Consider the following 23,515-nt stretch of genomic DNA (forward strand, 5'->3'; position numbering starts at 1 on the left):
TTCTCAAGTCAAATCAATGTAATAAATTGTCTTTTATATATATATTTTTCTGTATCGCGTGTTAATTTTTACTGAAACGCTTAGTTCTCCTCGACAAATTTTTTGACAAATTTTGGTCTTTTGGCAAATTTCTTGGCAAATTTTTGGGGTTTTTTGGGCAAATTTTGGCAAATTTTAGGTCCCAATTTGGCAAAAAATGCAGATGACAGATTATTGAAGAAAAAATAAAGTAAGAAAAAGGGAAGGTGCTCTCAAGTTGTTTCAGTTTGAAGAAAGTCGTGCTTAGAAATATGTCATTTTTTGTTTTATCTTCTTTCGGTTTAAAGTAATTCTACTGTAGTAGGTTTATTAAGATTACATGCACACAATATTTGATACTCCACACAGTTTCCCTTAAATTCGGATAAAGTCAACCTCGCTTAGAGTACAAGTCAATAAAGTCTTACAGTACAGTCCCCCCGGTGCTGACTTTAAGCAAACTTCTTTAAAACTCACTATGCACCATCTCCTATCAAATGACATCTTAATCTTAATAAAAATTTTGATGATTGTGAATAGACTCATATGTTGATTTGCTTTTACTTTGCATCTGTCATGTAGAAATATTGCAATAAACTTCTAAAGTTTGAAAAGTCCATGTTTTTGTGTTCGTTTAAATTTTTTATTGTACTCACTTGAATCCAATTTCCTTACTGTCCTTTTTTATTTTATTTTTTTTGGTGGGTATGAGCAGTAAGCAGTTCAAATGTGAGTGACCCATTTTGCAACGAATCATTGATCATCATTGGAAAAAATGGAACACCTGTTGTGAGTCTCATCTGTTTTACACTTAAAATTATATTTTTGAAATATGAGCTATTTATTATTAGCGTGTTATTGTTATCCAGGAAAATTACAGTGGATGCCAAAAACTTGACGTCAATGGGACCTGGGAAAAAATCGAGAGGAGTAATAACTTAAAATGTGCATACCTTAGCCCCACCAGCCCATTCCCCCTCCCCTCTACCAGAACTGAAGGCTCTTGTTTGACAATGAGGTCTGGGCAACCAAAAGCCTGTAAAATGCAACAATCTTTTCAGACAAATTGCTTCCTTACCTTTGGAAGTCACAGTATTTTCTCACTGGTCAAAATCAGATTGGATAATAAGGTTACTCAGATATCTACTGCACAAACAGGTCCTGATCTTTAAAAAAAAAAATTACATTGTAATACATAATTTTTGGGTGGGATAGAGAACAGCTTTGTGGTTTTGTTGTATGACACTCGTCTTCGGATTGGAAGGTCCATGGTTTGAGTCCCGTTCTAAGTGGCACATAGTTAAGCCCTTGGACTTGGACCCCTTGCAAATTAAAGCTCTTTGACTTCGAGCATGTTTAGTGGATATTGCGCTATATAAAAGCTTGAGAGAGACGCACGCCACACACACAGAGACAGGATTGAGCCAATAGCAGTTGAACACAATAAGGAACCACTTGAAGGCCATTGCCCTTGTTATAACTTTACTCTTAATGTTGTCAGATGGGAATGGAGTGAAATTGGCACTGAAAAGAACTGCTATTGATGGCTGTAAAAAATGTTATAAAATGTGTCCTGATTCTCAACTGTTGAAGGCTACATGGAAAGCTTGATAAATTATAGATAGAACAAAGTACAAAGTTGACTTCACTCTGGTCTTTGTTGTTTTTATCCAGCTATTTTTACGAATAGTTCTTACCAAACTGTATTAATCGGACTATAAAATATTAAGGTTATACAGTGCACTCTGGATACGTCGACGTTGCTTAAGTCGATTTTTACCCAAGTTGATTTTTTTTCTTGATCCCTTCCCCTTCTTCCTATATAACATTAGTAAAAAACAAAAAAAAAACTCCACATAAGTCAATGTTCTTATCACTCACGACCACAATAAAATCACAAATAAACAAGTATTTCCATTGGCTAAAAAAGCTACCAGTAAGAATTTTCATTGGTTAAGAATATCGGCGAACGATTGGCGCACACTGATGTAGGTGCTTTGCCTGACGTCCGTGCTCAATACATAAGCAGTATCGACAAATAACTTTGATTTCTCCATCTCACATTATACATCGTCGCAACTTCAAGTTCAAGATTAAAATAATTTTTTTTCGTTCTAATCCTATGTAATGGCCCTCTTAATCTTAATTAGTATCAATTTTATCAAGAATTCAAGTCAAGTCTACAACTACAATGGCAAACCTATCGCTGAAAAGAAAGATTAAGCTGATCTATGTATTTGAAAAGTCTGGCATGTGACGCGACAGAAAATCATCGCAGAGGAAATTGGCATACCAGCCATTTCTGTCTCAACAATTTACAAGAAGCATGACAGAGGGTTCTGGCCAGGTTAAATCCTGGGTGGGGTTCCTGACTTCCCATAGTGGGCAGGAGGGTACATACTGCATCTTCTATTCCCCTTATATCTGTTTTCCAATATGCTTTTTGTCTTTTGTCTTGGAATGAGATTACTTGGTTTTGTCATGGCCCTGGCCGGAGTCCTAGCTGGGAGGGAAACAGTCAAATGCATAGTTATTGTTTTAGGAGATATTTTTTTCCTTGTAAATCATCTCTGTTATGTATTAGTATTATTATATTTGTTATTTTGAATGTATAATGTAAGCATTTGAGTGTCTTCCTCTTTGTTGGATTTTGTGCTTAAGCTTGTGTCAACTAAGTACATTGATGGTATGCTCTTGGAACCTACATCTGATCCCTATTTGTTCCCAGTAGGAGCCTCTGATGACCACTACAGGGACTTCTACTTCTCTGGTCAAGTCAGCGCGACCAAGCAACGTCAGCGAAAAGCACGACATGAAGGGCCATACTTATTCTAGATTGGCTTGCTTTCATCACACATGCATTTTTGCTCAATTGGCTACACTCCGGTTAAGTTGATTTTTTTCCCCTGTTCCCCTGGGCATCGTCTTATCAGGAGTCTACATAGTTTTGTGTGTTGGTACGTTATTTCTGGCTGGCAAATATTGTGAGCTTTTTGGCTAAGAGCAATATTAAACATGCTTACAAGGGGTCCTTAGCCAACAGCAACAAATAGGACAAGATATAACGCCTGTAAGTGTAATATTATATGACATTTTTTGCCCCGACGGAGACAACGCTGTAAATGGTCAGGTACTCCTTTTACACTTGTATGGTGAGAGAATGTGAGTAAAGAGCATTTTCCAAGGACTATGTGCTGCTCAGAGCTGAACTCGAACCATGGACCTATCAAAAGATTCAGAGCAGGTATCGGACAAGTGTGACAATAAAGTACTTTGTCCTCACCTTTTTCAACTAAGATGCCGCTCCTACTAATCTTTTGCTGCCTGTCGTTCAGGCTTTGGATCTTTTAAGTCTTTATAATGTGAATCAAAAATATCTGATAAAAACGATAGACTATTTCCATAATTCTTTTATTCATCAACACCAATGTTTTTCTGCGTCACATAAAAGACATACGCTATATATTTTGACTTCCAGGGTAATAAAACAAGTGGTGTGTAATGATCCCCAAAAATTGTGAGAACTCAAGAATATTTCTTTTAACAGCTGACGTTTAAATTTGTATATATACATATATAGTATAGCAATAACAAACTTTCAAAAATATTTAATCAACTGTCGCTATCACTTGTCACTTCGATGCCATCTACATCTTCATCCTCCTTGCCATTATCAGGTGTATAAATGCTAGAACTAGGGTTCAGTAACTGGTCTTGGATAAGGACTTGTGTGGAGAAGTCTGGGTGGTGTCTGGTCAGATGTTTCATGTTGCCTGTATGCATGTGGGTTAGATCATCATCTGCGGGGAAAGGCAAAAGTACACGCTATAATTATAGTATAACAGTCTGGTAACAATAGAGCTCATGCACAGTGTCCAGGGAAATCCGACCTTAAAATTTCCTACCTAGAAGTGAAATTTCCCACCAGGTATGTTATACACACAGCGTTCTATACGCTTAAAAAAGACAATCCTACTTAAAATAGGTCTTACCGCAACACAATCCATATTTTAAAGTAAAAGCAGAGGTGAAAATGACTGGTCAAAAAAAGGAGGAAATTTATGAGAGCACAGATCATGACCCATCCATAAATTTGAATTTCATAAAAATTTGCTGAGAAGCAACCCAAACTGTGTCTCGCAGCAATTTTTGACAACATTCGGAGGAATTTCAAAAGTTGAAAAACCGATAGCAACATATAAAATCTTATCTACTTAGAGAATGGTACAATGTGATTATACAATGTCAAAAGCCACCACCGACCCCCATTTTCACTTTTTAAAAATACTCATATGATTTGTTGGTTGGTATGATGTGGTAGTAAGTTATGGTATTAGTGGTTGAGATAATAGTGTAGTGGTAGTTGTAATGGTTGTAGTAGTGGTGATTGGATAGGAATGCTGATGTAGCAGTTGTTGCAAAGGTGGTGGTGGTGGTAGGGATGATGATGTGATGGTAGTTGTAGTAGTGAAGTGGTGGTGGTGGTGGTGATGATGATGATATGGTTGTAGTAATGGTGTTAGGGATAGTGATGTGATGGTTGTTATAGCAGTGGTGATGGTGGTGGTTGTAGTAGAGGTGATGTTGCTGGTAGTAGGTACACCAAACCAAATTTTGAGTTAAGAAAAAACCAAAAAGTCTATGTTTCATCACATAGTACTCAATTTTCTAAGAAGTTTGATACCAAAATGAGCCCTCTAACTCAATTATTAAGGAATTTACGCAATATTGAAGATTCGAAAAATATGCGCCTTCGCGCAACTTGCTCCGGTGTCAACTTTGCGCTATTGTAAAATGAAAAGTAATCAAACCACATACCTAAAACTTGCTAGACAGACAGACAGCAACACAGGGAACACGCCTATTTTTTTCCAAGCATATTAAAGAACTTTATTTTACTTTTAAAAGGTCTTGAAAATGGCTCCGAAGCCAATTTCACATAAAACGACAAGGGAGGTAAAAAAGAGCAATTTGAACGATTTTAAAAAATTCATTAAAAAATAATAAAAACATGTACATATTCATGTGATACATCAAATTAAAGTTCATTATCCATACAATGACAAAATGTAAATAGCCAAAGTATGCAAGCCACACATTGGTCATTAAAGAACATGAAGCAAGACTGAAATAATGAAATCACAAAAATTTCACCTAATAAAAAAACTCACAAATATGCAAAATGTCAGGATATACAAATAAAACACTTCATACGTACAGCATGAATAACGTACAATTCAGAAATAGTATGATCTCCTTAGTAAAATAAATTAGATAACTTCAGCAGCTTCAGACTAAGCTATGAAAATTGAGAGAGAAAAATAATCCGAAACCGAGAAATCACAACAAAAAAATGCACATTAAATCATTAATGCTTGAAAAAGAAATTAAACTCAATCAGGCTATATAACTCTTCGCTTCTTTGATGGGTTCTCAATGTCACCAGAAACAGAATTTGATTTTAAAAAGAACTTTAAAGCATCCAACATAAAATCACACATCACCAAATCTTAAACTCCTTCCGCCCGACATACATTTATGAAAACGTATTTCACTCTTCAATATATCTTTTATCTTTGTCATTGAATAATTTTCAACTCTAAGCCTGTCAAATAAATCAATTACATCTTTATCTGTTCGACAGGGCCCACCGTGTAATTCAACATCTCGTTCAACCTTGGAAATATTCTCCATATCCTTTATCTGCTTATCAATCTTCTTCTGTTGATTCTCTACAAATTTCAATCTTATATCATTATCTACTTTATCTTTTAACATCTTACTCTCATTTCGCATTTTCTTCCCATGCTTTCTAGCTACTTTGAACATGAGCCCTTGCTCTTCAACAGACTTTTTAGATAAAAACGATATTGTTTTATTGCGTTTGACAGCATGAATGGTGGACCGATTATGGAGTGATGCATTTCTCCTTTTACTAATGTCATAATCGAAATCACCAAATGCACTCTCACCAACCAAATTTGTAAGAGGACAATGGCTCAATGTTCTTTTCATTTCATCACTGACATGAGCATAATAACCATCATTTAAAAAATCTTTCAACTGTCTCTCAGTAACAGAAGAAACATCTTTGCATAATATTTTTAACAAATCAATCATTACAACATTATTAAATTTGTCAATTTGACTATGTACCATATCAAATGCAGGGGATTTGGAAAAAGGGAGAGCATCTCCAAAAACAGATGTAAAAGAAATATCAAGTAATTCAGAGGGATCATCAGCCCATTTCTTAAAACAGTCATGCATCATTTGAACATACATAAAAAAATCAGTATACTTCACTGTATTACTCTTGACAAGAAACCAATAAGGCGAAGTGACTTTTAAACAAAATAGGGCAATACAACAAACCAATGACATTAACCTTAAATCTTGAAGGTCATGAGTACCACTCTTAATCAATAAATTTGGGTTATCATGTAAAATACCAGAAGTGAAAAAATTCAATAAATTGTCATGGTGGAATAAAATAGAAACAGCAGCTTCAAAAAAGCAATTAAACCTGTTGGACTTAAAACTAGGAATGGGAACAACATTGTGAGTATCAGAACAAAAAGTAATCCACTGTGGACGACATCCATTTTTCTGGTCACCCCTGGGACCCAACAAATTACAAGTACATCGAATTATTCTATTTGTCGCAGACTCTGAATCTTTGCTAAAAAATGAAAAGGCCCCATCTTTGTCCCTTCCTAAATACTCATCGTCCTGAGTGATCAACTTTCGTTCAAAAACTGACAATGTCTTTTCAAAGGCAGAACTAATTCCTAATAGAAAATGTGCATTACAATGCAAAAAACTGATCTGAAGGGAATCTCCAAGCTCAGCGTTTAGTTTATCTGTAAATTTATGACCAAAAAGAATATTGGGCGCAGCCCTATCAGACATGACACTAGTAATTTTAGAAAGAATTTCTCTTAAAATAATATCAGGAGAAATGGAGTACACATCTTTATAGCAATCAACTAAATTACTAATAACAATCATAGCAATATCCAAAAGAGTGTCAGAATTTTCAGTGGCAACAGGCAAAAACCCCAGATAAAAGGTTTCCCCACTATCTAAAGTGAACTGATGTCCCACTATCTTTTTCTGATCTCTTGATGTACCATCAAAATGAAACGTAGCATTTTCAGATTTTAAAACATTTTCAACAGTTTGCATATTTGAAAGGACAAAAGCCTCATCACACATGTTTAAAACTGTTTGAGCACAAGGTAAATTTTCAGAAAATACATAATGAAAAATATTGCTTGATACAATATCAATTACTTTTTTTACATTTTTAGCTGAGACACCTGTCTCACAAACTAAGGCGATGACAGCTTTCCTGACATCATCAGAATATTCATTATTTTTAGAATTTTTAATTTTAATTTCAAATGGATTAGCTTCTAAATTTTCATATCTGATGATCTCTTTCTGTAACTCATCTGTAAGGTATTTATTTTTTGACTTCATTTTCTGTAAGGACAAATCTTTCTTATTTAAATCACTGTGTAAAACAGATATAGTTGAGCAATAATCTTTACAAATTTTGTCATGCCCAGCTTTAATTTCTTTTAACTTTAAATCTTTTTTCTTTAATTCAGCTTCAAACTTTTCTTCTAATTTAGACACAGTAACTAAAGCTTTATCCTCAGCTGAACTAAGTTTCTCTTTCAGTCCTTTTACCTCCTCCAGTAGAGAAAATTTCTCCGATTGAATATCACGTAGTGCAGATTCAACAATTAGAAGTTTTTCATTCAAAGACTGAATCAAATGTAACTGGTCATCTTTCAGCTTTGGAGTAGTTGGAGTTGGACTAGATCGTAGTGGGGTGGGTGGGCGAGGCGTAGGGTGCTCTTGTAATGGCAATGATGAAGGCTGTAGATGTGAGGGTGGTTGTGGAGACGAAGAAAGGGAAAATTTTGATAGCAGAAATTGCTGAAGCCTTTCAGGATGTTTGGTCTTGTTGCTCCTGAGTCGTTCATACTCTTTGAATGTTTTTTTTAGGACACAAAAAAGTTTAGAATTGATGCTCAGTCCAGATAAATGACAAACCCATTGAGCCGTTGTGTTTGAACTTAATCCCATATCCCTCCTGGAAAGTTCAATATCAATAACTAATCCGTTATCGATGTGTTTCAAATCCAGTGAAGATGCAGGCGGAAAGGGCAATGAAGCACGGGTGATGCCAAAACTCGACAACTTATCCGAAATAAAGTCGAAGTCAACCCCACATTCCAGGAACGACAGATCATGCCGTTGCATGCAGAATCTCTGGTAAGCACGCTCCACTGCATGCCTTATCCGTGATCTGTGTGATGCAAGGTCTGGGGATATCCGTAGAAGACAGTCTTCAATCTGAAATCAAATTATTTGAAAAGATGAGACAATGGCAATACAACACAATTTTACATTGTCAATTGTTACCTAACTCTGTACCTTTCTCGTTAGCAATGCTTACTCATATGTACAGTGAATCCCACTAGGCACTGAAATGCACCAATACCCCTTCATATGATCCTCACCGATTTCTTCCTGTAACAAAACATCTTAATCTTAGCCAGCAAAAAAAAAATAAAAAAAAGCGGTCAGAGAACAACTGTCTTGACTTTGCTCACTTCTTGACAATGGATGATCACATAATAGCTTTGGGAAACTTCTCTGAAAAAAACGTGATTACATATAAATGACGAAATAAAAATATAGTCACCTCCTTCCAAGATTTTTTTGATGAGCAGTTCTCCGATTCCTGCTTCAAAAAATAAAGCTGTACAAGTAACTTCTGGTTCACTTTTATTGGTGGCAAATCTGGTCGTCTACCTCTCCCAGATACCAAAAAGGTATTTTTTAACCCTTGGTAAACATCATCTTCTGAGGAAATATATCAAAATGAAAATTACTAATTTTATCATTAAAATCAAAATCTTCCTTACACAAACATTGAAATAGATACACGTTATTATTATCCCCAATAAATAAAAAATACCAAACAATAATCTGAATCTGATGAATAGGCAATAATTACAACATGAATATGAAAAAAAAAAAAGTCATTTGCCATGGTAATAGCTAGTAATAATAAGTACCAGGCAGTCTGGTAGCGCACAATTAATATTTGATCTACTGAAATTATATTGAAGGATCACAATAGTCATATAACTTTATAAACAAATCAGTCCACATCCAAATTATTGACAGGGGTCTGAGCCCATCCAAAGCAAAGTTTCATAACATAATTTTTTTTAAAAAAAGCTTACTATTGCTGTAAAGTCACATACGCCTCTATAATAATAATAATTAATGATAATTTCTTAACCAATAACCTTAGAACGCATTCGAACTAAAACAAAACTAATGTGAATCTCGATAAGTTGTCCGCAATGGACTCGTCCGAAACCTGAATTGAGTGTCCGCCATTTTGAAATCAAGATTTCATCGCCACAAAAGTCTAGTGTATTAAGATGACAAAATACAGCTGTATTATTCATTAAAATAAAATTTAGATTGGTGTCATATAAAATTAGATAACTGATTAAAGTCTTACTGGTATTTGTTTAGGGGAAAATATAACATAAAAAAATACAAAGTGCCACAAAGTTCCCAGTTGCTGGATACGAGGGAATACCGCAAGTGAAAGAATTTTAAAAGACACTGCGTTTACGATTTTGACAAAAAAAAACTAACTAATATAAAAAAAGCAATATTTTCAATGATCAGAAAGTAGATTTCAAACATATAACTTACCTATAATGAGCTTTGAATCCATTCTTGAATGAAATCAATCAATCAATCACACCTTGTTTACAACTAGTCGCGAGTCGACTAACGTCAACTCGGCTCCTTCGTTTGAATGACTTCGCCGGGCATGGTCGTTCTTTTTAAATAGCCAGCTTGCGGACGCTGTTCCATAAAATAGTTTCGAATTTTTACCATGAATAGAAAATTGAATACTTTTTCATTTCATGTAAGTTTCGTTTCAATGTTCTCATATTTCGGCATTTTTTTTGTCAAAAACTTCAAAAAAATCGATTTTTAGAGAGGAATATGATTTTATACAATATAAAATTATATACCAAACGAAAGAGAATTCAATTCTGCTTCAAATAACACCATTCATTTCCCGATCTCATAAACGGCGCTCGCAAGACATCCGGTTGAAAAAGATGAGGTCATAAAAACTGACCGTGAGCATTCCGACCAACCGTTTTCTACACATTTTTATTCAAATCTATTAATATTACTTATTGAACAAAACCATTTTCTTTTTTCCCTATCATAAAGAAAAAAGGATGATCTTTACAATGACACCAAGTGTAATGCATACATTTTACACATTATTTGAGAGTAGCAGTGTGAAAGTGATGAATTTTCCCGATTTTCATCACAATTTTACCCGATAGTGGCTGGTTTGGAGTACCTACTGGTAGGCACGGTGTTGTGGTGGTGGTTATAGTAGTGTAGGGGGTAGGGATGATGATGTAGTGGTGCTTGTGGTATAGATGATGATGTAGTAGTTGTTGTAGCAATGGTGATGTGGTGGTCGTAAGGATAATGATAATGTTGTTGCATTTGTAGTAGTGATGATGGGGATGATGATGTGGTGATGGTTGCAGTAGTGTTGTGCTGTTGCCGATTGGGATGATGATGTGGTAGTGGGTGTAGTAGTAGTGGTGATAAGGATGATGCTGTGATAGTGGTTGGAGTAGTGGTGGTGGTGGTGGGTATGAGTATGATGATGTGGTAATTGTCGTAGTGATGGTATGGGATGTGGTAGTGGTGGTGATGGGGATGATGATGTGGTGATGGTTGCATTAGTGAGTGGCATTGGTGATAGGGATGATGATGTGGTAGTGTTTGTAGCAGTGATGGTGGCAGGGATGATGATGTGGTGGCAGTTGTAGTAGTAAAATAATAATAATTTTGAGCACAGCAGTTGTCCTTCGCACATTTTTGATATTGCATTTAAGCAAGAAATTTATAATTTTTCTCATTTTAAAGGAAATTTCACCCTCAGTCCCGTTATTTCCAACATTTCCGACCAAATATGTAATTTCCAACCAAGTATGTAATTTCCGACCAATTTCCAATTTTCCGACTTCCCTGGACACCCTGTCATGCATCAATCTGTGTATACAGAGAAGCAAATTCATACACTGCAGCTTGTGTAAACAGCCTTGGATGCAACGAGAGCTCGGCTACAATGGGAAATTTAAGAATCCCTGTTCTACAGCCTTTATAATTCATATAAATCATGCATTGACTATAACTGGGTAATATTTCATGGCTACAACAGGGGTGCATGTTGCAAGTTTAGTACACCATTGAGAAAAACAAACCACTCACGAAGAACAGGGATGCAAGTTGCAAATTTAGTACCACATTGAGAAAGACAAATAACTCAAGAAGAAAAGAGGAAAGCATACATGGCACACATGGCAAAGGAAACAGAGATTGGGGGATGAAGTGGGCATCAAATAGTAGGTATGTACTATCAATGTTTCTCTATGTACTTTGTGTCACATATTACATTGACGCAACAAAGGACCAGTGAAAGGTGCGCGACTGACTGATCAATAAATTGATACACTCGTGGTTTATTACGTAAATATGACTAATGAGTGGGTGATTAGCTCTATGTGAAGCACGTGGTTGTCTTTTCTTATCATAGGGACTGTGGGCTACTCAAGTTCTGCATGGTAGTCAGTAGCAGGAGTGGCTGTCAGTGGTGGGTTGGGATGGGTGGACAGCAGAGGAAAGGAAGATGGTAGAATTTAACCCTTGCATTGTTCCAGCAGTTCTGAAGTAAGCAGTAGAGGGGGATGAGGAATTGTTGCTGGGGGGGGGGGGGGGGGGGGGGGGGGGGGGGGCGTTAAAAGGATGGAAGGTACAGTTACATTACAGTCATGTCGTTTCATTATTTATTTGGGGAGATAGAATTGATTTTAAGGTACTAATGAAGACTATTGTTAAATGATTTTGCTCCTTCCTCAAGCCTGTGGGGGCCAAGCCACTCTAACTTATACAATGTCAGATTTACATTCAACACTGAGGTTGCATCAGTAATGGATTGGATCAGACAGTTGTTATAAATAATAAAGATGTAGAATCGCAATTAATTGGCGCAGGAGCCCATCCCCCCTTCCATCATAATTCCACTCACTGTATAGAACGAAATTGACATTTTAGCTCTTTATCATTGTCTTTAGCCAGCAATTTTTATGAGTAGTTCTCACTAAATTATATTAATCAGACTATTAACATTTAATGTTGCACATAGTTTTGTGTGTTGGTACGTTCTACCCGGGTGGCAAATTTTATGAGTAGGGATACCTATTTATCATAAACGCAATGCATCAATAATACCAGGCACAATCCCTTTGTATGAAAAGATTTTTTTTTTTAATTGAAATAAAAAAAAACAAAAACAAAACACAAAGCACCATAATAACTTCAATTTTTTTAAACCGCACTTTTCAATACCTTTATTTAATAATTGGAAGTCATCAAAGGAGTGATTTGGTGGCAAGACAAATATGGTTGGGTGTTCCACTAGACATAGGCCTTTCAAATTTTCAGCTATGGTAAGGGATGGATACAGCTCAATAAATCTGTAAAAGTAAAAGTATGAAAAATAAACTTTGTGTAATTGACACAATACTAGCCAGAATTGAGCATGAACAAAACCATATCCCATGGAAAGGGAGTTAATGAGCAAACTCATATAGCACAAAGTTGCAGATGAGGTTCAACTTTTGTCCTTGAATTCTTATGATATTGGGCACTGCAAATATGAGTACTAAACTCACATTTAGTTTTAGTGTCAATGAATGAAGTAGAAAAAAAAATACTATGGCTTCTTACCTTTTCCTGTTTGCAGGCATTCCTTCCACTTTGATAAGATAGCGACACAAGTGAAGCTTCTTCCTGTAATTTTCCAGAGTTTTACGTAGATGAGGGTAGTCAACAGCATTTCCGTATTTCTTTACAGCTTCCAACAAAACAGTGGATTCTGGCAATCTTAACAAATTAAAATGAAAATGTGACCAATCGTCTCAAAAGAGTATTATGACTGGGTAAATAGAATGCTTGAGACTGCATTTTAAGCATTATCATTAAACCTTATGATTTTTAAAATGCATTTGTTGAGGAAATTGAATTTTGTTTAAATTTTTAAAAACATAGAAGTTCCAAATTCTGAAAATGTTGACTTGAAACACAATTTTCTTCATCTAGCTCATTCTGCCATAATACCAGAACACGGTGGTTTACAAATACTGGTGAGTGATAATGTTGATCTGAAAGTGAAACAATAATTATCTACCAGGAACTCACTCTTAAGAGTTTCTAAACTAAGACAGAGTACATACTTCTACTTTTAGAAACAATGTTTGCAAGCGTTGTAAACATACATAAGATTTAAAAAATTAAACCTCATGTTACACATTAAGCCAAAAATCTACTCCATTTGACTGAAATTTAGAATTATTATTTCAGAATAACATGCAGATCAGGTTGTCACAAATATACTCAGACTTTCCCCATATACTTTTGGCCCAAACTACCAACTCTTCATAACGTCTTCCAATCTTACTTTTCATCCTTGATCAAACAGTTTGCGGACACAAATTGCCATTCAATGTGCCACTCAATCACATCAGAACTGAAAGTAAAGTTAAAAACAAATATCTAGAAAATAAAAGCAAGTCATTTTTTGAGCTGGTTTATAGTTCATGTCAATTAACAAAAATTCTAAAATGACCAAATCAAATATTGGGAATAAAAAATTTAAAATGACGACTGCAACATGACTTTTTTTTATGCGGTAAATAGTAATGATCTTGTTTAATGGTAAAAAGAATAGGAAAATAATTGATAATAACATTTCTTTTAACAACAGGGAAAGAATTGGGGGCAATATATTACACATATATATATATTTGTGAAAAAGTACTTCCACACATAAGTTACCTCCTTTGTATTTTCAGAGTTTTTAAGAGTAATTGTAAGCTCAATTATGAATTCCTGATTGGTAAACAAAATAGATTCATAATGCTGATATCATTGAATATATATCCTTCATAATTAAAACACTGATAAGGAAAGTTGAGAAGAGAGGGCTAGGCTCTCAATCCCTTCTAACCAGGACAGTGAGCAATCGCATTTTTCAGGTTTTGATATGTTGAAAAAAATCCATTAGTTTTGTGAGTGGGTGTCAAAATAGCTCAATGGTAGAGCACTCGCCTCACAAGTAAAATAACTGGTATCCATTACAGGTGCAGTCAAAATTTCTCTGACCCCAGTTCATCCAGCAGTATTTGGACATTTGCTTCTGTTTGACCTGGTGAAAAATATTTTGCAAATAAACTATCGTCCTATCAAAAGGGTATGAAACATTTGCTACCATAAGTTAAACATGACAGATACTGAGAAAACCTTGGCTCTATGCACCTTATGACTCTAAAAGACTAGATTTGAGCCAGATGACTTTTGATTCAGAGGTCCGAACCACCCCTCTGAGCTTCTTAGATTCCATACTTATTTACCTTATAGTGTAAAAACTTGTGTTGGTTTTGTGTTTCTCCAGATGATCTGGCATCATTCTTAAATGAATCCCTCTTTTACTGGCAGCAGACATCAAGATTGTAGCCTGAAAAGTTTTATAATAAAAATCACAATTTACAACTACGCTACCAACAAAATATATCAAATAAAATCTATTTTTTCTATGAAAAAAAAAATCTAAAAGAATATTTCTAGAAATATGTCTCAAACTAAATATTTGTGGCTTCTATTTTTAGAGTAGAAGTTTATACACGCTTATTATTAAGTCATTTAAATGATGGAACAGTCAAAATCATAAGATATGCAAACTAACACAAAGGGTACAAATTAAAACAGAAGCTATCAATGAAATACCCAACCTAATATGATAATACAGGGTAGACTTGATAAAACAATCTCACCATGGCAAAAATTTACACGGATCAATTTGCCTGAAACAGATGCAAATCTAAAACAAATTTACACTACCTAAAATTTTAAATGCTGGTGGATGATTTTCATCATAACCAAAAATACTTTCACCCTGGACTCTCACTTGCAGTATTTTTTATAAGCGCACCATTTACTTAAATGAATAAATTGTAGAATATTTTGCTCAGTCTAATGTTGTATGTTTGAAAGACGGATGCTCTGCATTTGTCATTATTATTATTATTGCCAAAATTTAACACAGAGAGTAGCCCATAGTACACGCTAATACTACCACCATGGTTTTGGAGGTAGCATATCTAGGTCAATGACCCCTCTTTCAACATAATATCATATCTGACATCAACTGCATACACTAATCAGACACAAAATGTGTATTGATTGACCATGTAACAAAATACACCATAACTGACAAGCATAAATACTCCAACAAATTTTCGATCTTGCATATATTTTATCTTATTTTCTAATATTTCCGTATCTGTTACCAGAATCCCTACAAAATACAGAAAACCAATTGTACAAGTCTGTGTATATGAGAAAGGTCTGCATATTGTGAATATAGTTTAAGTGGGATCCACTGTATAAACACAGCAAATTATTTTCCATTTTTATTTTTTGCTCCAAGCTAGAAATTCCCATCTTCGAATTTGCAATGAGAAAAAATAGTAAATATATTATACATATATATCTTTTATAAAATAGATATATTGATCTCAATTTTTATTTTAGGCAAAACAAATGTTATTTCATATTATGAAAATACAAACATTTTGAAAGTGGGAAATAAAAAACCCAGTCATTTTCTTTTTTAAAATTAAAAACAAAACAAAAAATCTAGCAATCATTAAAATGATGAGTTATTAAATAAAAAATACAAACTCTTTTGCTGTGTTGAGTATGATAAGGATTCATTCGATGATGCTGATGTTGACGCCCACCAAAGTGTCTGTTCTTTATCCCAATTTTATTACTATACACAGAACGCTCAGCACTTTCCAAAAATCTGTAATCTGTAATGGGACAAAGTAAATCTATCAGCTAATTCTTATAATAAGGATTTTTAATTTTATGATTATTCACGACAGCAAAGAGAACAGTTTTTACTTTCATAAAAAAAATTTAGTTACAGCTGAGTTCTCAAAACTAATATTTCTAAAATAGAAAAAAGAAAAAGAATATTAAATAAGTAGTCTGTAGAGCCAAAAGGACCATGGAGCCGGAGCTTATCCTGGTTTCTTTAGTGTGAAACAGACCTTTTGAATCTTGGTTATTGTCAAAATGAATATTAAAATCTCCGACTATGATCGGTTTTGGCATTTTAGTTTCATTTTTTTCAAGCAGATCCTCGATCTCGGGTATGAATTCCGAAATTTTCAATCCATTTGTAGAATTTGGTGGAGGTCTATATCAACAAATAAATTTGATGGACTGTTCTTTTAGGTGGATTGTGCATTCACAACATTTGATTGTTTTGTAGGATTTAATTTCTTTAAATTTTGGTATTAATTTTCTTTAACTGCAAATGCCCCCACCATTTCGCGCACTTCTTGACATTGATATAGATTGATAACATGGTAGTGCAAGATCTGCTAAAATGACGTCATCTCCTTTGGGACGCAGCCATGATTCAACAAATGTTTGTTTTGTTTTTAAGGGTTTTACGGCGCTTGCAACACATTTAGGTTATATCAGCGCCAGTAAAAAGGAAGAAAATGGGATAGTAAAAAGTTCTAGAATTACAATTAAAGCACCCAAGAAAAAGTAAGACAAAGGGGAACTGGGAACAAATAGGGATCAGATGTAGATTCCAAGAGCATACCATCAATGTACTTAGTTTGAAATCACCTACAAGTCTCATCCAGACACAAGCACAAAATCCAACAAAGAGGAACACACTCAAATGCTTACATTATACATTCAAAATAAAAATAATAATACATAACAGAGAGATGATTTACAAGGAAAAAAATATCATCTCCCAAAACCATAACTATGCATTTGACTGTTTCCCTCCCAGCCAGGACTCCGACCAGAGCCAGGAAAAAACCAAGTAATCTCATTCCAAGACAAAGGCAGAAAGCATGTTGGAAAACAGATATAAGGGTATAGAAGACACAGTATGTACCTGATTCAACAAAAAAATGCAATATCAGAATCAGTCTCTGTAATTAGATCATTGAGTAATGAGCTCTTATTTCTCGCTGATTAAACATTTAATACAAGTGCTTTGAGTCGGTTTCCTGGCCTTAAGTTAATTTCAATAGTTTTTTTTATTATTTTGATGCTTGACGACAAGTGGCACTTTGTTACAAACTGATCTCGCATTTGTTAGGACTAACTTTCAGTTTGTTTACTTTTTGAGTATGTTGCTGTTGTGTTATATACACATTTATTATATATACAAACCATTGAGTAGATGACAATCTGAATATTGTGATTTGTCAACAAAGGCTGTTTTGACACGCTCTCCACTACAACTGAGTCTTATTTTGTGTTCTTTGACACATGGTAGAGAACAGGTCTTTACTCCACAGCCAGGACATGTGTATTTAAACTGGGTTGTCGTACACAACTCGCATAAAGAGTTGCTTTTTGATGGGCTGAAATATAAAAGAATGATAAAAATCATTAAAAGCCATAGAAGCATCTCTGCCACATGTAACACAAACAATAAAGAGAGAGAGAGAGAGAGAGAGAGAGAGAGAGAGAGAGAGAGAGAGAGAGAGAGAGAGAGAGAGAAAGAGAGAGAGAAAGAGAGAGAGAGAGAGAGAGCTAGAGAGAGAGAGAGAGAGAGAGAGAGAGAGAGACGGGTCTTACTGAAACCACCCACAGTTACCGCACTCATATTCTTCTCAATATTCTTTGTAAAAAATTTAACACAGAAATCTCGAACAAAAAAAATAATCCCAGTCCCAAAGTATTCAAGATTTCCGTGCTGCACTGTAAAACAAAAATAAAAAAGCAAGTTGATTCTGCACTATTTAATAGCTAACTGATCAGAATTATGATATTTGAGTGTTTGCATATCAAGAATGTGCGTCTATTCTCCTCAACAAAAGGGAAACAGTACGTCTTAACTTGATTCAAATTTCAGTTTTGACTTTACAATCAACTTCAGCATTTGGTTCACCTCGACATAATACCACATTGATGAAGTGGGACACAATTTGATGTAGAAAGGAACAAAACAATTTCTATCTTAATCTATTACATGCATTTATTTATGCATTGTTGAAGCTGTCATGTGAGAGGTTCTCACAGAGATAAAAAAGTTTACAAACACACAAACAAATAAAAAAATTGCCCCACTTATTTTTTGTTCAATTAGATTACAAGTTAAAGTTTACAACTTTACTACAAAGCCTATCATTTACTGTGATTCAACTCAAAGCAGTCAAACTTAAAACTGAAGAACTCGCCAAAATATGTGTGAAAAATAACCATTTTGTCATTGTCGTTAAAAATAATGATTGTCAATAGTCAATTCTCTCTACACCCAGTGACTAACCATTGTTGTACAGCTTGCAACAGCACCATCGTTGACTTTCAATAAACCAGTATTAAAAATACTTACATGCTTTCGGATGGCTTGTTACAGAATTCATCTAAATTCAAGGTATTGTTTGAAATTTGTTGTGTTAAATTGGTTGGAGAGTCCCTTGTAACTGTTTTATTTTCTCTAGTCTTCTCCATTGGACTGGACAAAGTCTGCTTTGCTGGTTCCTCTTGAAGTAAAGAATCATTTTTGTCAGATTTCAAACTTTCCAACTTTGAAAGTCTGTTTGGGATTTTTTTTTAAATGAAAAAAATAGAGACACGGAAAAATGAATTAATTATATATTCATCAAAGTCACAAATTTATTAATATTAAAAATAAAAAAGTGGGGGACAAATTCCTATCAGGTAAACTGACATTTCAGCTTGCATTTTCTTAGATTATTTCCACTGTGATATTTTAAAAGAATGATATCTTTAAAAGGACAAAACTTAAAATTTGAGGAAACTTTACAGTCATTTATTTATCCTAAATTTGTTGACCTGATGGCAGACAATGATGAGTATGAGAATCTTAAAATTGAGATGAAAAAAAAAAAAAATCTCATAAAAGATTTACAAATTTAAAATGAGTTTTGGTTTTTTATTTGTTTACAATGACATTAAGGTGCTCGTGACACTTTTAGGTGAAATCAGATAACACGTTCTCTGCTTAATCGCACACTCCGCTTATACTTATACACTACATATTCCCGAAAAACTGAATTTTTTTCTATATAATCACTCCGCTTAATTGCACAACTTCTCCGCTTATTCGCTACATCTTGATTTGAGACAAATATATAAAAAATAATGAAAATGCGTTTCACATTGAAACAGCTCAGCACGTTAATATCGTATCACGCGTGAAATAAGCTTTCCTGTCAACGCAATTCCACTGTCCCTCTGACCCCGACTAGGTCAGTCGCGCAATGCTTGTTAACTGACATCAAAGGATTACCTGACACAACGGGCTAATTGACTCAGAACTCGCTGTCTGCATCACAAGGTGTGAAACGTGGTCACTGTCCACACAATACTGTCGTTTGTTTACATTGACCACTCGATTTTTTCAATTCTCTACCTGTGCATTGTTTTCCTCTCCTGGGCCGTGAACAATACGAAGGATTACAGAGAGGACTCACGTCTCAGCTTTTGATTGATTTATACGGTCCGTGTCTACATTTATACACTCAAAGTCGAACTGGCATAAAATTAAGGCAAGTCTTTCTCACCATGAGAAAGCTGGCTCTCGAGACGGAAAGGTCGACAAAATGTCATACTTGAAAAAGAACATGACGAAAAACACTATGCTGATGTCTCTTCTGCCAGCCAATGGAGTCAATGGAGTGATGAAATTTTGAAACGTCTTCAGCAGTACGACTCTAACTCTAATGACATTTACCATGCAGACAAGACGGGGCTTTACTACAATCAACGCTTCACAATTACCACTCTTACAACAATAAAATCACACTTTGTTGTCGATGAAACATGAATTAAAAGAAAAATTTTAAAAGACCCCCCCCCCCCCTAAAAAAAAAGATTTTAAAAAATAATAATAATATAAAATAAACAGAAACAAAACGACAACAACAAAACGCCTTTTCTAATCAGTCTAATGTCTTGAATATGACGGTCCCAAACCCGTAGAAACCTCAGAAGGGAACGGCTTACATGAATGGTCCATGCATGAAAACTGGTGCTTAGTAGACGTCTAGTTTTAGCTTCTCCGCTTTAATCGCACACTCCGCTTAACACACTAACCTGAACTCCCGAGGATGTGCGATTAAGTGGAGTCGACTGTACTACAATTGACTGTTTCCCTCTCAGCTTAAGGCTAACAATAAGGACAATCAATAATATAAGTCAATTTATATTATTTAGAGAGGTGAGCCGGTGTTACCAATACTTAGCTTCTATACCAGGATAAATCATTCATTTGGACAGAAAAATAAATAAAAAACTTACCGCTAACCGTCAAAAGCAGTTTAGATTTGAAGATGCATTTGTTTTCTATCAAAAAACATTCGGTACTAGACAATCCTTGATGAATTTCAAAAAATGTGTTTGAAATTATATTCTAAATATTTTCATGATTCATTGCTCGCTAAATCGTGTGTTTTTTACGTCTGTCCAATGGTTGGTGCCGCGCAAAACAAAGGTTTTTTAAAAAGTTTATTGAGAAAAAGATACAGAAAAAAGTGTCCCTAGATAGGTATGCAATTTGGTGCATTAGTGCAGTAAAAATTGGTGCGCAAAATTAGTTTGTAGCGGATGCGAGACTCTGTGTGTGTGTGTGTGTGTCTCTTTTTTTTTTTTTTTTTTTGGGAGTGCCTACGTACACGGTAACGGGGCATCTAGCCTCAGGATCTAGGTACACGTAAACTGGTTTACCGTTGCAACACAAGCAATAGATGGTCCTCGCTGTCGTGACCGCGCGCGCTCATGTGTGTGTGTGTGTGTGTGTGTTATTCTTTTAAAAATCAAAACAATTTTAACCATTAATGGCGAGATTCCATCTTACACTCCCCAAACTCCAGATCTTAGTCTTAATGTTATCAAAGACAAGCTTTGCGATTTATAGTTTAATTGAAGCCAGAGTCGAAATAGACTCTTACTACTGCTCTCTTGGTGGAAACGATTTATTCTGCATAAGCAATTGGGAGAAAAAAATCTGTGTCACTGTAAAAGGTTAAAATTTCACGAAGTACGCTCCGTGAACACCGTTGTAACAATCCTTTGATCTACGTCATCAGGCAACCCATTGTTTCTTGCATCTTTTCCCATTCCCCCTTACTATCCCCCCATCCCCCGCCCATCTCTCTCTCTCTCTCTCTCTCTCTCTCTCTTGTCATAATGTTATCCCTTCCCCTTCCCATCTCAATGTAAAATGAAAACGTTCTGTTGTTTGCAGATACATGTATGATTGTTTTGTTTTCGCTCTCTCACTAGGCTAGGATTAAAAACCAAGACATCAGGTAATGGGTGTCTAATGCCAAAGTATAGATTCTCTCTTTGGCCAATTTAGTCACGCATGTGGCAGCCCAGCTATTTATTATGTTCTACCTATAACACACAATAAGTGGGATTTTGGGGGTGGGTACGAAAGAAATCAAGGTCATAAGTAACCGTGCACAAGAGCTGTATAGGGAATTGGTTTCTGGGGGTCTTGCAAATACCAAATATTTTATGGAAAGCTCTTTCGAACTCCAAGACGTCTGGTTTGTTTTGCTATCTTGGAACAAACGAAACAGAGATATCTTCATGTGTGACCTAGTCGTCTGATTTTGTGACCTGGATGTAAGGTTTTATGACCTGGATGTATCCTTTTGTGTGTGCAAGCCATGCGGGTAAGTACAGCAATAGCTTGCCAGTTGAGGAAAAAAAAGGAAGAAGCAGCGTATCCGCATTTGAAAAACAAAACAAAAAAACCTGAAAAAAACAAAACAACTTAACCTTTTAAAGGCGAATATCAATCTTACTTGGACCAAAAATAAAATCTTACCGTTTTCATCAAAAGACAAAAAAACAAATTACAATTTTAAAATTTGAACTTTTATATAGGGCAATATCCACCCAACGTGCTCAAAGCGCTTTTTATCAATATTCTTACTGCTCTTATGGTGGAAACGTTTTTTTTTTTCTGCGTTAAAAAATAATATAAATGAAGACTATTATTTGAAAACAAAAAAATCAGTGTCACTGGCAAAGGGTTAATTGCAGTACTCCTGCATCCTGTGAGACTCCTACGGCACTTGCTAATCACAAAAAAAGGAAATAGCAATCAACAATACTAAGGTGAAAAAAAAGAAGAAAAAAAAAGGTGGGGGGGGGGGGAGAGCAAATCCAGTAGCAATGCAACCTTTTAGCGGCGAAATTCGATCTTTGACCTAACACCAAATCTTCCATCATCAAAAGACAAGTAACGGCAAAACGATTATAGACAATTGAAGTCCGAGTTGCGATAGTCTGACTGCTCTCTTGGTGGAAACGCTGTATTCCCCGTTAACAATAATAAAGATAAAAGCAAACTATTATCTAAAAGCAAAAAATTAGCTTCGCTGTTAAGGGGTTAAGAACACCTGCAACTGCCAGCATCCTTGAGATGCTCTACGTCACCAAGGTCACCAAGCAACACGTCTCCCTTTCGTCGGCATGCACCCCCCCCCCCCTCCACTCTTTCAAGGTGGTGGTGGTGGCGGATAAAAAAGGCCTTTTTTCTTTCATTCAATCAACTTGACTGCTGGTGGACCCTAGGCCTCTCTACAAGTACAAGAAATAATACTCACTTTTTCTCTGCTCCAACGAAAATATCTACCCCCTACCGGTCTAATTATTTGTAGCAGACGACAAATTTCTCAAAACGGTCACGTGACACTGTAAAAACAACACAGGAAGTCCATGAAAGCTTATTTACGGCATTTCATTTGAACGGTGTAAACAACAAAATTTCGTTTTCATTCGACTCAACGGGTCAGATTGGCCGGTATTTTTTAACGAACTAAAGTTATGAAAAATCAAAATGTTTCTTAGAAAGTTGAAAGATGCTAGTTTTTGAAACAGAGGTAGGTTTTTAAAAAAAATCTTTATATTTTACGTGAATGCATGCTCAAGGCGAGTTGGACGTTCAGCGGAGGTTGGTAGGCCAAAGGCCCACCTCTCTTTAAGTATCCGTGAGGACTTGAGATTTGATTGGAATTTGCGTCAGGCTACTTGTTGTTATAGTAGTATAGTATTGACTTTAATAAGTCTCATTATCCAATTATGAGAAAAAGAACTTACAGCTTTGATAAATACGACATTTTCCCCCTGTTTATCTCCTCAAAATACAAGTAATAAATATGCTTAGGCAGCGTGGACCACGAAATTTCTGATATTTGTGGCGTGTTTACGAAAAACCAACAATAAAACCCGGAGAGTAGACTCCCTTGTTCTGGTTTTCCCCGTTGATCGA

At 35.4% G+C, this 23,515-nt stretch overlaps 2 protein-coding genes across 2 annotated transcripts; both read right to left on the reverse strand.

Annotated features, from left to right (window-relative positions):
• Nucleotides 1-3,410: 3,410 nt before the first annotated feature.
• Nucleotides 3,411-23,477, reverse strand: LOC144979601 (box C/D snoRNA protein 1-like). The gene is made up of 9 exons (XM_078926367.1): nucleotides 23,344-23,477; nucleotides 18,599-18,802; nucleotides 17,431-17,624; nucleotides 15,904-16,034; nucleotides 14,574-14,677; nucleotides 13,622-13,690; nucleotides 12,892-13,047; nucleotides 12,511-12,638; nucleotides 3,411-3,818 (listed from the first exon to the last, which is right to left on the reverse strand). Exons 1-9 carry the CDS (start codon nucleotides 23,361-23,363, stop codon nucleotides 3,631-3,633), a joined length of 1,194 nt encoding a protein of 397 aa, XP_078782493.1. The 5' UTR covers nucleotides 23,364-23,477; the 3' UTR covers nucleotides 3,411-3,630.
• Nucleotides 5,512-9,940, reverse strand: LOC144980174 (uncharacterized). The gene is made up of 3 exons (XM_078927748.1): nucleotides 9,775-9,940; nucleotides 8,741-8,901; nucleotides 5,512-8,388 (listed from the first exon to the last, which is right to left on the reverse strand). Exons 1-3 carry the CDS (start codon nucleotides 9,794-9,796, stop codon nucleotides 5,512-5,514), a joined length of 3,060 nt encoding a protein of 1,019 aa, XP_078783874.1. The 5' UTR covers nucleotides 9,797-9,940.
• Nucleotides 23,478-23,515: the final 38 nt, after the last annotated feature.

This window comes from Berghia stephanieae, chromosome 9, assembly GCF_034508935.2.
Source record: "Berghia stephanieae isolate SIO BIC M18660-M18661 chromosome 9, UCSD_Bste_1.3, whole genome shotgun sequence".
In the NCBI taxonomy this organism is placed as follows: Eukaryota; Metazoa; Mollusca; class Gastropoda; order Nudibranchia; family Aeolidiidae; genus Berghia; species Berghia stephanieae.